This window comes from Misgurnus anguillicaudatus, chromosome 14 (genome assembly GCF_027580225.2).
Source record: "Misgurnus anguillicaudatus chromosome 14, ASM2758022v2, whole genome shotgun sequence".
Taxonomy (NCBI): Eukaryota; Metazoa; Chordata; class Actinopteri; order Cypriniformes; family Cobitidae; genus Misgurnus; species Misgurnus anguillicaudatus.
In genome coordinates, this window is record NC_073350.2 from 23,201,658 (window position 1) to 23,217,990 (window position 16,333).

Genomic DNA, 16,333 nt, shown 5'->3' on the forward strand with positions numbered 1-16,333 from the left:
TAGACTTTTAACCTCAGACAAAATAGATATATAGAATTATTTGGGTATTAATTACGCAATAAGTCAATTTTAAAAATTTCAGTAAAAACGTGTTTTCTATACCAAGAAAGTAGTGGCAAGATAAAAACCACTTTTGTCTTTTACAAACTTTTACATAGCATCTTTAGGTTATAATAACATTAAAAATTCAAATCCATAATTAGATTATCAAAGATTTATTATAAAAAAATGATTATTTTTTCAGCAAAATGCAATAAATCCATGACAAGTTTTTTTCCAAAATGCTATAAATCTGTTAAATCAATATATAAATGTGCATTCATCTTTGCCATGTTATATTCATTTAGTTGACTAGTGGTATACACTGATTAAACATTAATGGCTTTAATCAAAACACTTACTTTGTCATATTAAGAACACAGTGATTTTGACAGCGATCAGCTGTAAAATGTTTTGGTCCTGCTCGATTTTCATTGACTTTGAGTAAAATAATTGAAAGTTTTTCATAAGATCACCTGGGGTAAATGTGTTATCATGTCAGAAGCTTGATGCTGTCGTGTGAGAACAAGCAACAGACGGCATTTTGTGTCACCCGAGTGGCTTATGTTTCATCAATGCCATCAAAAGTATTACTTTGTTTTTGTTTGTTTGTTGATCACGAAGTACAAAGTAGATGAGGAAAACTAGGATTCTGTGTGTATTCAACGCACCGCCATTAATGTTTACAATGCGTGGAATTGTGTGCTGTGATTTATTGCATTCTGCAGAGAAGGAGGACTGGCGTTTATTGCATTTTGGGATAAAAGGGAGAAAAGATGACAGAATAACACGGCGGATATTGGATTTTGCGTAAAATTAGGAATTTACTTTTTAATACTGACCTGACCCAATACATTGTAAATCAAGAGCCGAGCCAATGCATAAATCGGGAAAAGTTTGAGTATATATATATATTAACTTTTTTTTTTTTGATTTATGCATTGGCTCAGGTCTTGATGTCCAATGTAAAACCTTGGTCTTCAACCAAAAGTGTGGTTACAGATGACACCACTTGTAGTACTTTAAGCTACACTGCCTTCTCTTTGGTTAGCCTGAATAGAAACAGGCATAGATGAAGCTTACGACTGCTCAGGCTCCAGAGAGTTTGCTGATTATCCTAATCTTTTATCTCTTTACTGCCCCTCTGCCTGATCAGAGAGAGAGAGAGAGAGAGAGAGAGAGAGAGAGAGAGAGAGAGGAGAGAGAGAGAGAGAGAAAGAGAGATGCACCCCAGACTGCAATATGTACCCAGACTAATACTGTTCTGTGCACATGTTCTCTTGGCAGATGTAAATGAGTGTTGGAGGCACCCGGGTCGCCTGTGTGCCCAGACCTGCGAGAACACACCGGGTTCCTACCATTGCTCCTGCACCACCGGCTTCTCCCTGGCTTTCGATGGGAAGAACTGTGAAGGTACATCCATTTGCACTAGTAGATTGAAACGAGAAACAGCGTGCCTGTGAGGAACGTGGTGTGCTTTTAAAAAGAGTAGGTTAAACATTTTGGTTGTACTCTGACAGTACAGTCTATTTCTTTGAAAGAAATAGAAAGAGTGAAAAACATAATAGATTGAGATAATGTAAGATGTCAGCAAGAATGCAAGACAACTGAAGCGTGTGTTGCTACAGTAAGTTTTTTCATTTAGTCAGCATTTATTTCAAGGACTTGGCAGGTAAAGAATTAGAGGAACTATCCATAAAGTGACTTTTAGCCTGATTTCAGCGGGATAATGGTATGAAAATAAAAGGATAAATCCATGTGTCATTTGGAAGGTAAAAAATAGTTCTTGAATGTTCTTTGGTAGAAAGGGTGAGCACATCACAGTGGTATCCAAAAGTTAGTTAAAAATTATGTTTTAACAACTATGCAGCATTCCTAAAAAAAAAATGCCTAAAAAGGACACAAATTGTACCTGCTGTGTAAATTGTATTTTAAAAACGGTTTACATCTTTCGAATCACAAGAATTTCAGCTTTTCAAAGATATGTGACATGTTTAGCTTTTTGTTTTGCGGAAGAGGCGGCAAGCACAATTGATTTACATGTTAAGTCAATGCAAAGAGACGAATAGGCATCCTGTGGCGCGGTACTCCCGAATGGCATGGCGCGTTACGCGTGAATTGAGCGTTGCCGTGGGAAATGCGCGAGTTGAAAAATCTGAACTTTGGTGGATATTCACGCCGCGTTAACCAATCAGGAGCTTGCTCTAGTACAGGGGTGGGGAACCCTGGTCCTAGAGGGCCACTGTCCTGCAGAGTTTAGTTCCAACCTTAATTAAACACACCTGAAAAATCTAATTCAGGTCTTCAGTGTTTGGTTAGGGTTGGAACTAAACTCTGCAGGACAGTGGACCTCCAGGACCCAGGGTTCCCCACTCCTGCTCTAGTACGAATGTGATTACAGGGAGCAAGTGAAGTCACAGAAGCCTCTCCCATGATGCAAAGTTCCGCGTGAATGTCTTGAATTACTAGAATTTCACGCGCGGCTTTCACGCGTGAATGAAGCGAGTAAACTCAAAATGTTCAAGCGTCCAACTAGGCGCGAATAGCGTGTTTTTGTCGCCTCTACCGCGGCTGGTGTGAACACACAGTAAGACGATGACATTTTTGTCCTGTGGCGGTTAGCGTAAATTCTTTATGTGTTTCGAAAGGGAGGGGTGAGCGGTGGACTGAGCCATGGTTGCAATTCATAATCTTACCACTAGATGCCGCTAAAATCTACACACTGCACCTTTAAAAATTAAGGTGATACGCAATACCATAGAAGAACTTTGGGTCAGTATTGTTTCTTAAAGGGGCCGTGAATTGGTCGATTTTATTGCTTTATGACGTTGATTGATGTCTACTTATGCATTTCGCGTTGTTTTTACATTCAAAAACATCAAAAGCAATAAGTAATACGCTATTTTGTAACATGGATTAATGGCTGTCTTGAGAAATGGTTCGTTTGAAGGGGCGGGCCGCATTGAAGACCTGAACGTAAACACCCACTGCTATGATTGGACAGCTTCATTCCCCGTCATTACATGTAGGGAAATGTTTTAAAAACATTAATGTGATAAAAATAGCAGCCGAACACAAATATGTTTGAGACACAAAAGATTCTGGGTGCTAAAGATGATACACATAAATGACAATACGTATATTAAAGTAGAAACAAAACTCGACGTGACTAAATTACCGTATAAAACACAGTAAGCGTGCATCCGAATCTAAACTGCGTCTAATAAATCATTATCAATAACTTTGTATATTTCTATTGTGCTTGTGAGGTCGCTTTTACATTCACGTAATGTTAAATACCACAGTTATATGATAAAAAATAAGCTTTGTTGAGTGTTTGACCTTTCAAACGCAACTTGCCTAAATTACCGTATACAACACAGTAAACGGGCATCAGAATCTAAACTGCGGTTGATAAATCCTTCCTTATAACTAACTTTGTATATTTCTACCTTTAAATTACAGTCGTATTGTTAAGTGTTGTACCTTTATTAATCGTTTAATGTTTTTAGTAAATTAAAACAGTCAACAAACGTATTTAGACACGGATGTTACAACAGGACTTATCAAGCAATCTCTTTTAACAAAGCAATAGTGAAACGAAGTAACTTAAAGTAAAATGTCTTACTGTGAATTATACTGCTGTGTCATTGTTGTCAGATCCAATATAAGTGGTGTTTCTGACTGAGTCTCTCTGCAAATCCAGCATCGACTTCTTTACAAATGAATCCATGTCCACAACGTTAACAAACGCTCCCCACACGAGCTGGAACTTCTTCAAAAGCAAACTTTATCCAAGCATATTGCTAATGTTAAGTTCCAAACCTCCGAATTGAAGTATTTAGCTTCTGTGTTGTTCCCACGCGGTTCTTTCCCAACCGAAAAAGCGTTTCCATGGTATCATAACAGATCACCGCGTCAAAATAAAAGTCTCTCAGAAAAAATGTATTTAAAAAGTCATTTTGGTTAAATTTGTCAATCTTTAAAGACATGTTTACTTACTGAGACACACGTGTCACGCGAAGCTGTGGGCGGGGCTACAAAAGTAGACTTGTCCTTTTGGTTATGGGGAGGTGTTTCAATTCTACTTTGACGTCATAGATTTCCGAATTTTAGACTGGAGTTTTTAGCTGGCTTGGTGCCAAAGACGGTTATATTTCAGTAGCACGGACGTTTTCAGTTCTGAAACTTGCAGGATGTTCATTTAAGTATGATGACCTCTTATATAACAAATTATCAAGTTAAAATTGAGTTTTTGATTCACCGCTCCTTTAAAGAACATCACTTTTAAAAATAAAGGTGCTTTATTTTTTTTTAAGAAGAACCTTTATGATTCCACAAAGAACCATTTAGTCAAAGGTTCTTTTAAGAACCATTTCTTTTCATTTTTATAATCTGAACATTTTTATAAATTGAAGAACCTTTTTTCACCTTTTTTCACACCGGACAAGAAGCGCCACCTAGCGCCATGAATATAAAAATAGAACACATTATTTTCTTTGAATGTACGATGACTGGCGGCGCCTGCCGCTGCGACTATGGATGCTGCTCAAATCCCTGTCCCGCCACTCACATAGTTTAACATTAAATAACATCATATTTGTCCCAAATCATTATTGATTAACATTGGCTGCTAACGTATATTTAGCATTTTGAAGTAGACACTTTCTTAGGGTGACCATACGTGCCATTCTTCCCAGACGCGTCCTGTCCAGGATTTTGGTGCGTCTTCCGGAAGTCGTATTTGTCGACCGCACACGCCATTCAGTAAAAAACATAAGACATACAATCGTAGTTTCATTCTTACCTAAAAATGTAATGGCTGCTTTTCTGTAATAATAATAATAATCCTCTAGGACGTATGCGGTCGACAAATACGACCTCCGGAAGACGCCCCGAAATCCTGGACAGGACGCGTCCGGGAAGAATGGCACGTATGGTCACCATAGCTTTCTGACTAAGCTTGTGCTATTTAATGTGCATGTCCGGTGTACGATACCTCCGAGTTGTACTATATGGCGCTTCTCGTCCGGTGTGCGACCCCCTTGAGAATGCTTGAACATCCAGAGAACCTTTCTGTTTCACAAAAGCTGTTTATTTTCACAATACAAGCACATACAGTACAGCTGTTTTAGAAACAACAGTACCTTCCTATTGAGAGCAAGCCAAAGGCAACAGTGTGAGGAAAACTTCCCGAGATGGGAGTAGAAACAAGGAAACCTTGGGAGGAACCAAGACTAAACCAAGAAAGCCGTCCTCCTTGAGTTGTCAAGGTCACTAATACTGTATAACAAATACTTTTTTTGTCATTGTTAACTCCTTTGTACTAAAGGTTGCATTTCCTTGTTTTCATTGAAAAACTGGAAAATTCAGATAATGTAAGGAACATGGATCAACAGTATTATGCCATGCCAACTGTCATCGAAACAATGAGCTTATATTTTGTTTCAACATATCTCTAACTTGTATTTAGATAGAGACATTTTGACAAGTGGTGCACTGATAAGATACACTTTCAGCCTGGAAATTATATTACATCATTATTCTGACTCAAACGAATTTGTAAATGCATTACTGTTTTCAAACACAAAATGTGCCATGATGTTTTCTGTGCACTTCTACAGATCTTAACGAATGTGACAGCAATCCCTGCAGTCAGGAGTGTGCGAACATCTATGGCTCGTACCAGTGTTACTGCCGAATGGGCTACTTCCTAAAGGAGGACGGGCATACGTGTGAAGGTGAGGTGATCCCGATGTCTTCATGTCAGGAATCGATTTGTTTTTACTTAAGTGATTTTCATCCTTGCGGTTGTACCCATTAAGACTCAAACACAAAGACACATACTCATTATATGTTGTTAATGTGACGTTAGCTCTGATGAAAAGATACAGGTAGATAACATGCAATCAATTAAAATTGATTTCGGGGGCGTGTAAGCAAAAGATGCTGAGCTCGCTGGAGCAATTAGTGTGTTTTCATGCACATGCATCCTAAATGTCTTCACTGTGGTTTGGTCTTCATATTGTTAATAACTAGTCTGCTCACTAATAATGATGACAAACTATCATTTGATCTCTAGATATCGACGAGTGCTCACAGAGCATCGGACACCTCTGTGCATTTCAGTGTTTGAATGTCCCAGGTAGCTATAAATGTGCCTGCCCTCCCCATGGTTATTCAATGTCACCAAATGGACGCACATGTGAAGGTAAAACTTATACTGTATCATATTATATACTGTAAGACGATTTACTGTATAAATTCTGTATCATAAATGCACAAGCACGGTATACTGTCCTAGGCTTGCTTGTTTAGTATTGTAGTGCACCTGTTCATCTGTGTTGGGTCTTCACATGATCCAAAAACTAGGAGGACATGTATGTTATGTATTTGTAAAATTCAAAAGAATACACGTTAAAAAGTTCTGAGGCATTTTGTTAGGTTATACAATACATACTTAAACTTCACTGCTGTCTTAAAGTCCGTATTTTAACCATCGCCTTTGTAAAGGCCAAATGCAAACAACTGACTGGGAGCTTTCTCTAATTGGCACATTGAGTTGCGTGAAGCTAACCTCGGGTTCAGCATAGCTCTGCTGTCCTCCATCTCTCGCCGTAAGATCACCAAATTGACAAAACTCCCTCAGGCTCTCGAGATAAGAGAGTCAATGAAAGGTGAAGAAGAGCCCGTGCAGGCTCCCGGGGGTTAGCGCTATCCTGCGCCAAATGAATTAGTGTGCGGATTGGAGGCGGCGAGCTGTAACGCGGACTTTGCTTTTGTAAAATGAGATGCATAATTAATTACTTCTGGAGGGGCCAAAATTGACTCCTAGCAAAATGAAGCTTGGCGGTTAGTCACCCCAGACATCAGCCGCCCTGACAACCTCATCCTTTAAGCGTTGATTGCAATTGGTAAAATTGAACCTGTGCTGCTATTTAGTTATTTATTTATGTATGTAATAAACTACTTTCAAAAGGTCAGTAATTTAATTCTGAAGTCATTTTTGGTGATTTACTGTTTTTTACATAAAATCATCCTACATAGGGTAAGAAACATTCTGTGAAAGATAACCTTGATATTAGGTCTCTCAAAAGATTAATCGCATACAAAATAATTTTTTTGGGCATAATATATTTGTGTGTACTTATCATCTATATATAAATACACACATACATGTATACAATTAAGAAAATGTTGTTTATGTATATATTTTTTATTTACAGTGAGGAAAATAAGTATTTGAACACCCTGCTATTTTGCAAGTTCTCCCACTTAGAAATCATGGAGGGGTCTGAAATTGTCATCGTAGGTGCATGTCTAATGTGAGAGACATAATCTTAAAAAAGAATCCAGAAATCACAATGTATGATTTTTTTACTTTTTATTTGTGTGATACAGCTGCAAATAAGTATTTGAACACCTGAGAAAGTCAATGTTAATATTTGGTAAAGTAGCCTTTGTTTGCAATTACAGAGGTCAAACGTTTCCTGTAGTTGTACACCAGGTTTGCACTGCACTGCAGGAGGGATTTTGGCCCACTCCTCCACACAGATCTTCTCTAGATCAGTCAGGTTTCTGGCCTGTCGCTGAGAAACACGGAGTTTGAGCTCCCTCCAAAAATTCTCTATTGGGTTTAGGTCTGGAGACTGGCTAGGCCACGCCAGATATGATATGCTTCTTACAGAGCCACTCCTTGGTTATCCTGTGTGTGTGTGTGCTTCGGGTCATTGTCATGTTGGAAGGCCCAGCCTCGACCCATCTTCAATGCTCTAACTGAGGGAAGGAGGTTGTTCCCCAAAATCTCACAATACATGGCCCCGGTCATCTTCTCCTTAATACAGTGCAGAACTGTCCCATGTGCAGAAAAACCCCCCCAAAGCATGATGCTACCACCCCCATGCTTCACAGTAGGGATGGTGTTCTTGGGATGGTACTCATCATTCTTCTTCCTCCAAACACGTTTAGGGGAATTATGACCAAAAAGTCCTATTTTGGTCTCATCTGACCACATGGCTTTCTCCCATGACTCCTCTGGATCATCCAAATGGTCATTGGCAAACTTAAGACGGGCCGGGGAACCTTCCGTGCCATGCATGATTTCAAACCATGACGTCTTAGTGTATTACCAACAGTAACCTTGGAAATGGTGGTCCCAGCTCTTTTCAAGTCATCGACCAGCTCCTCCCATGTAGTCCTGAGCTGATTTCTCACCTTTCTTAGGATCATTGAGACCCAACGAGGTGAGATCTTGCATGGAGCCCCAGTCCGAGGGAGATTGACAGTCATGTTTAGCTTCTATTTTCTAACGATTGCTCCAACAGTGGACCTTTTTTCACCAAGCTGCTTGGCAATTTCCCTGTAGCCCTTTCCAGCCTTGTGGAGGTGTACAATTTTGTCTCTAGTGTCTTTGGACAGCTCTTTGGTCTTGGCCATGTTAGTAGTTTGATTCTTATTGATTGTATGGGGTGGACAGGTGTCTTTATGCAGCTAACGACCTCAAACATGTGCATCAAATTTAGGATAATAAATTGAGTGGAGGTGGACATTTTAAAGGCAGACTATGGGGCCAATCATACCAAAAGCGTTTAAGGCAGTTGCAGGCGCCTTTTTTGAATGATATTCTATGGGCAGGGAGCGTTTGCACGCTGTTTATGCGCGCCGACCGCCTTGCAGTTCTTGCCGCCGGCCGCAGCACGCGCTTTTGAAGGAGCGCTGAGAGCGGAGAACCGCCCAACATCATTTGTGTCTTTCCATTGTCCAATCAAATGAGGGGAGAGGCGGGCCTTACGTTGTAGTGAGGGAAGTTTACAGTTGCTTTGAAGAACCGGACTTCAGTCACTCATTCTCTCCTGCGTTTTTGTGCACTTCTCACCCTCAAACAAGGTCAGAGCAAGCGTCCTCTTATTAAAGTTTCTGCTGATATTACAGTCAACAGCAAAAGAGCGCTCACGCTTCAATATTTGATTGACAAGACAGCGGTCGTTGCTTAGCAAAATAAAAAGCCGCGTCGCACTGCTCTTTTTATAAAAAGGCAGTGCGTCGCGCCTTCCGTTTCCAAGTGTTTAAAGCACGGTTGGTGTGATTAGCCCCTAACAGGTCTTTGAGGGTCAGAATTCTAGCTGATAGACAGGTGTTCCAATACTTATTTGCAGCTGTATCATACATATAAATAGTTAAACAGTGGACATGCACCTACAGTGGCGGTTTCGGACCCCTCCGTGGTTTCTGGGTGGGAGAACTTGCAAAATAGCAGGGTGTTCAGCTGATAGCAGCTGATGCCCCTGCAGGTGTGTGTAATGCCTGATGCGCATGAGTTCAGCACCACGGACATCGGAGATATTATCACTCCCAACTGCACTTTTTTGGATTTGCACTCTTGCGCTAATTTGCATTTAGTAAATCTGGCCGCTAGTACATAATATAGCAATGCAAAGGTCATGGGTTTAATCCCAGGGAACACACATACTGATAAAATTGCTTTTGACTATCTGCCAATTGCATAAATGTAAATCTGTTTTTTGTCAGATATTGACGAATGTGCCACTGGAGAACACAACTGCTCTGCTTCCCAGACCTGTTACAACATCCAGGGTGGATTCCGCTGTCTGTCCTTTGCATGTCCAGAAAACTACAAAAAGGTGTCGGACACGTGAGTACGAGTTACTGCTCAGTCACGATCGCATTTATCATTCAGAACATAGTATGTGGGCTCCAGCAGTGAACCTGTTTGGATGGAGACTTATCAAAGCAATCTTATCAAGGTAATCTAAACGTTTATACCCCCTATGCTTTTATCATGAAGTAAATGGTTACAAACTCCTCGGATTGCATGATGGTGATATTGGAACTGTCTCAATCATGTATACATACTTTGTAACAGCATCGTGGCATCTTTATTGGGCCCGACTCCTAACAGAGCATGAATTCTTCTAAGAAAGGAAATAGAGGCAGATTGCTTTGATCAGTCAGTAGTTCAAACACGCACGTCTGGGCAGTGTCGGCCAGGTCTCTGATTGGTGGAAACTCCCACTGTTCACCATCAGCCCTCCTGAGATTCACCGCTTTATCAGAGGTTTAACAGCATAGACAGTCAGCAGGAGGAAAACACCTGCTGTGGAACAGTTGTTATGGGCTGTGGTCAGTTTAGAAGGTAGCATCACTGTCTCACCCCATTATTACGTATCACACTATGTATGTACTATATGTGGGGTATGTTGCATTGTACAGAATGTTTTATTAATCTCTAAAAGAACAAGGCAGTTGGGATCTGGTTGTTAAGGTGTTTTGAGTAGTTGCTACAGTTGGCAGTCAAATCGATATATCTATATATTTTAGACATGGTTTTAGTCTTTAGATTTGGCTCAGGCTACTCCTTCTGTTTATGTTTAGGATTTGTGTTATACTGTCCATCAGATAAAAAAACGCTGGTTTGGTCATATAGAAAACATTATTCAGTTATTCAGACAGACAGACAGACAGACAGATAGATAAATAGATAGCAGACAGACAGGTAGGCAGATAGAGAGGGAGACAGGCAGATAGAGACAGACAGACAGATAGATAGACAGGCAGATAGAGAGAGAGAGACAGACAGGCAAGCAGATAGAGAGAGAGACAGGCAGGCAGGTAGATAGAGAGAGGCATGCAGATAGAGAGACAGGCAGGAAGACAGACAGACAGACAGACAGACAGGCAGATAAAGAGAGAGAGAGAGACAGATAGACAGGCAGACAGACAGACGGACGGATAGACAGACGGATAGATAGATAGACAGACAGACGGATAGATAGATAGATAAATAGATAGCAGACAGACAGGTAGGCAGATAGATAGACAGACAGACAGGCAGGCAGATAGAGAGGGAGACAGACAGACATGCAGATAGAGAGGGAGACAGGCAGATAGAGACAGACAGACAGATAGATAGACAGGCAGATAGAGAGAGAGACAGACAGGCAAGCAGATAGAGAGAGAGAGACAGGCAGGCAGGTAGATAGATAGATAGATAGATAGATAGATAGATAGATAGATAGATAGATAGATAGATAGATAGATAGATAGATAGATAGATAGATAGATAGACAGACAGACAGATAGATAGATAGATAGATAGATAGACAGACAGACAGACAGACAGATAGATAGATAGCAGACAGACAGGCAGGCAGATAGAGAGACAGGCAGGCAGACAGACAAACAAACAAACAGGCAGATAGAGAGAGAGACAGACAGACAGGCAGGCAGATAGAGAGACAGACAGACAAGCAGGCAGATAGAGAGAAAGAGACAGGCAGGCAGACAGACAGACAGACAGGCAGATAAAGAGAGAGAGAGAGAGAGAGAGAGAGAGAGAGAGAGAGAGAGACAGGCAGTTAGGCAGGCAGATAGAGAAAGAGAGAAAGAGAGACAGATAGATAGATAGATAGATAGACAGACAGACAGACAGATAGATAGATAGCAGACAGACAGGTAGGCAGATAGATAGACAGACAGGCAGATAAAGAGGGAGACAGACAGACAGACAGGCAGATAGATAAAAAGACAGACAGGCAGATAGAGAGGGAGACAGACAGACAGGCAGGCAGACAGACAGACAGACAGACAGACAAGCAGGCAGATAGAGAGAAAGAGACAGGCAGTCAGACAGACAGACAGGTGGATAGACAGACAGGCAGGCAGGCAGATAGTGAGAGAAAGAGAGATAGAGAGACAGATAGATAGATAGACAGACAGAAAGATAGATAGATAGCAGACAGACAGGTAGACAGATAGATAGACAGATAGGCAGATAAAGAGGAAGACAGACAGACAAGCAGATAGATAAAAAGACAGACAGGCAGATAGAGAGGGAGACAGACAGACAGGCGGATAGACAGGCAGGCAGATAGAGAGAGAGAGAGACAGACAGACATGCAGGCAGATAGAGACAGGCAGTCAGACAGACAGGCGGATAGACAGACAGACAGATAGATAAAAAGACAGACAGGCAGATAAAGAGGGAGACAGACAGACAGACAGGCAGATAGATAAAAAGACAGACAGGCAGATAGACAGACAGGCAGGCAGATAGAGAAAGAGACGGACAGACAGACAGGCAGATAGAGAGGGAGACAGGCCGATAGATAGACAGCCAGCCAGACAGATAGATAGACAGGCAGATAGAGAGAGAGGGAGACAGACAGCCAGATAGATAGACAGACAGGCAGGCAGATAGAGAGAGACAGGCAGGCAGACAGACAGATAGCAGACAGAGAGGTAAGCAGATAGATAGATAGACAGACAGGCAGGCAGGCAGATAGAGATGGAAACAGACAGGCAGACAGACAAATAAATAGCAAACAGACAGACAGACAGATAGACAGGCAGGCAGGCAGGTAGATAGAGAGGGAGACAGACAGACAGGCAGGCATATAGAGAGGGAGACAGACAGGCAGACAGATAGATAGCAGACAGGCAGGCAGACAGACAGATAGATAGATGTTTGGTCAGGGTATTTATAGCACCAACTCTTTCTATTGATGGATATACATCATAACTGATCACACCTTTGCCATCTCTTATTTATACAGACGCTGTGAGCGAATAAGTTGCCCCAACTTCCAGCAATGCCAGACCATGCCATTACGCATCACGTACTACCAACTGAGCTTCCAGACCAACATCATCATCCCTGCTCAGATCTTCCGCATCGGCCCCTCACCCGCCTACTCGGGTGACAACATCATCATCAGCATCCCGCGGGGAAATGAAGAAGGCTACTTCAGCACGCGGAAGCTCAACAGCTTTACGGGTGCCGTGTACCTGCACCGTCAGGTGCGAAAACCACGGGACTTCCTCATCGACGTGGAGATGAAGCTGCTGCGTCAAGGAACTTTCACGACTTTTCTAGCTCGAATCTACGTGTTCATCACACCAAACTCCATGTGATACTTCGCTCCTATGTGACGCTTTTGATTTCATGTGGTGCTAGACTCTTCAAGCTTTGGCCTTGAAGTTGTTTGTCATCTGGCACTTCTTGTTTGCCTAATGGATTTTGCTGAGAAGACTTTGATGGGACATTCCCGTCGTGATCCAACCGCTTGTTTCGAGCAAACAGGATGAAGTGCAGAGACTGACATGCCTGCTTTTTAAAAGTCTCTTCAAAAAGAAACTCTATTTATGCTGTACCAATTTAGCCCGATTGCCTGAAACTGCTTTTTATAGCACTTCATGTCTTTTCTAACCACACAGCGTTTCTCGAGTGGGTAGAGTTGAGGTAGCGTTAGAGGTTTAGACACAAATTTCTGTCGCAGTTCCGTCGCAGGCCTTTGCCTCATTTGAACATCTGCAAATTTCACAGCTCATTTAAAACAACTAATAACTGTATTTAACAAACCTATCCTTGATAACTCACACGGATACCTCAGTTCATACCGCACTCCGCCTGCAAAAGAGAACAATGTGTGATTATGTTTGTAATCATTTTGTTAAACACTTGCAATTAATAGGATGTATTTTTTCTAATATTTGTTTTAAATATCTCTTTGTAGCATATGTTGCCAATATAGCGTTTTGGAAACATTTGACATGCATACATGAAGAGTGTTCAAAGCAGCACTGAGAATGTTTCATTGTTTTTAATTGTACGTCACTTTGTATGTCTTTACTTTGTTATACTGGGCCTGTTTTTGTATTACTGTCTTGAAAACTCATCTCAGGGTCAAAGTGTAAAATCATCTCCTGCACTTCATAACTCAAATCATCTTTACTGAGCAAAATGTTAAGTTAATTTCTGACAAGGCTATTGAACGTAATAGCATTTTATTCTCTTTTCCTCAGTAGCCTATATTATTAAAAAAATCTCTTGTTTTAGTAAAATCACCATTTTTGTGTAATACTGCATCTTTGGTTAAATAAAACATCACCAAGTCTTTTATTAGTTTGTTTTATGTATATATTTATTCATTAATTATTGCAATTTTCTGAACAATGAACATATAAGGGCAACATAGTATACATTAAAAATATCAAATATGTCAGATATAATGATAAACAAATTATAAAAAGAAAAGCAAACAAAAAATTCACATTGAAACGTACAAACTATTGCAAAATTTGTCAAATAACAGATTTAAGGTTTTACAGTAATTTAAAGTAATCCTTGCTTTGTTATTTCTTTTCAGGTGTACACTAAGTTAAAGGATTAGTCAATTTTCTTAAAAAAAATCCAGATAATTTACTCACCACCATGTCATCCAAAATGTTGATGTCTTTCTTTGTTCAGTCTAGAAGAAATTATGTTTTTTGAAGAAAACATTACAGGATTTTTCTCATTTTAATGGACTTTGATGGACCCCAACACTTAACAGTTTTAATGCGGTTTGAAATTGCAGTTTCGAAGGACTCGAAACGATCTTAAACGAGGCATAAGGGTCTTATCTAGCGAAACGATTGTCATTTTAGACAAGAAAAATAAAAATATGCACTTTTAAGCCACAAGTTCTGGTCTATCTCCGGTCCTGTGACGCACCAGCACGATCTCACGTAATACGTCATCACGTCAAGAGGTCACGGATGACGTATGCGAAACTGCGCCCCAGTGTTTACAAGTGTGGAGAAAGAGGACCGTTACGACATTATTGTATGATACTAATTAATTTCTTTGTGTCAGTTTATTCTTTAAAATGGTCCGCAAATGTGCGTTTCATATATGTAACACGTGACCTTTCGACGGCATTACGCAATTACGTGAGGTCGCGCTGGCCCGTCACACAGCCTGAGGAAGAAGAGAAGTTTGGTTTAAAAGTGCATCTTTTTTGTATTTCTTGTCAGAAATGACAATCGTTTGCTAGATAAGATCCTTATGCCTCGTTTGGTATCGTTTAGAGTCCTTTGAAACTGCAATTTTAAACTGCATTAAAACTATTAAGTGTTGGTGTCCATTAAAATGAGAAAAAAAGAATGTTTTCCTCAAAAAACATAATTTCTTCCAGACTGAACAAAAAAAGACATGGTGGTGAGTAAATTACCTGGATTTTTTTTTTTTAAGAAAATGGACTTATCCTTTAAAACAACTTGGTTTTGCAAGTCAATTTAATAAGTTGACATAACTTATAAAAATAACTTGATATTGTTTTACCTATTTTTTAAGTAAAATTAACCTAAAAATATATGTTAATTTGACAAAAATAGGTAGTGATTTTGTTCTATTGTAAAATGAGTAAAAAATCACAGCCCGTAATTGTCCATATATAATTAATAAATGTATTATGTACCAGAATTTGAAATGAATAGAACTATCATAAAAAATAAAATGTCTTTTTCTTTAAATAGAATATCAATGTTTTTTTTTAAAAGCCAAATCACACCGAAATAATTTTGTGTAAATACAATTATAAAATAGATGGACAATACTCTTATTTATTTTCCTCTTTACAGAAATTTGGAATTAACTGTTTTACAGAGTATGTTCTATGAACAATCTTAAATGATACCTCCCTAATTTTATTAGAGATTTTAAAGGTCTCCTACCAGTTGACATCTTGAAATTGGGATCTCCAAAAACCAACAGATGTAGGAACTGTGAAAATTTAACAAATTGTTTTAAGAAAATGATTAATACAAATTAGTCTGTTTTCTTGAGGTCTTTGTCGCTTTTGTTTGGTTTCCTTCAATAAAAGTTAAATATTGCCTCTTAGTGGTGATAAAAGGAATTGCCAGGTGTAGCCTGAGGCTTACTTTGTTATTTCTAATATCCAATACAGTATTTCATAGAGTATCGTTACATTTTTGATAAAAATATGAATGCAATAACAATTCACAGTGTGTTTATTGTCAAATACCTTTAAATCCTTCAGGAATTGCCCTCTTATCTTTCTTAAAGAGCAGTATTTTGCATTTATATTGCCTGCATTTTAGCGTTTGGAACAGTGTGGAGAGTTGAGGTGCTTTGCTCTCCTTTCATTGTGCTTTCCATCCCAATCCTCATCAGACCTCCGTGCTATCATTTTGTGTCGCACCCTTGAGGCCGCAGAACCCTGCCTCTCATTGTGTAGGTATCGGGAAAGGGCGTGCATGTAGTACATCCCAACTGATAACCCCTGGCTGCTATCGAGTTAGTGGGATGAATGATACGATTATTCAGCTCAACAACACAGCATAAATCACATTTAAACTATGCGGTGGACTTCTATACCATAGTTGTCTGTCAGGATTGCATATTAATTCCTATTGAGTGCAGGAGAGTCACTTTTACTACTTAAAAAGTACTTATTTATCCAAAGCACATATTTTTGAAGCAATTCATCCTAGG

At 39.8% G+C, this 16,333-nt stretch overlaps 1 protein-coding gene across 3 annotated transcripts in view; it reads left to right on the forward strand.

The window, feature by feature from the left end:
- Positions 1-13,960, forward strand: part of fbln2 (fibulin 2) — a 69,519-nt gene extending 55,559 nt beyond the window's left edge. For all 3 annotated transcript variants that reach the window (XM_055184057.2, XM_073876111.1, XM_055184058.2), the window contains exons 13-17: positions 1,327-1,452; positions 5,664-5,780; positions 6,122-6,250; positions 9,568-9,691; positions 12,612-13,960. In XM_055184057.2, the coding sequence (XP_055040032.2) occupies positions 1,327-1,452; positions 5,664-5,780; positions 6,122-6,250; positions 9,568-9,691; positions 12,612-12,969 (854 nt within the window). In that variant the 3' untranslated portion in view covers positions 12,970-13,960. The remainder of the gene's footprint in view (positions 1-1,326; positions 1,453-5,663; positions 5,781-6,121; positions 6,251-9,567; positions 9,692-12,611) is intronic.
- Positions 13,961-16,333: the final 2,373 nt, after the last annotated feature.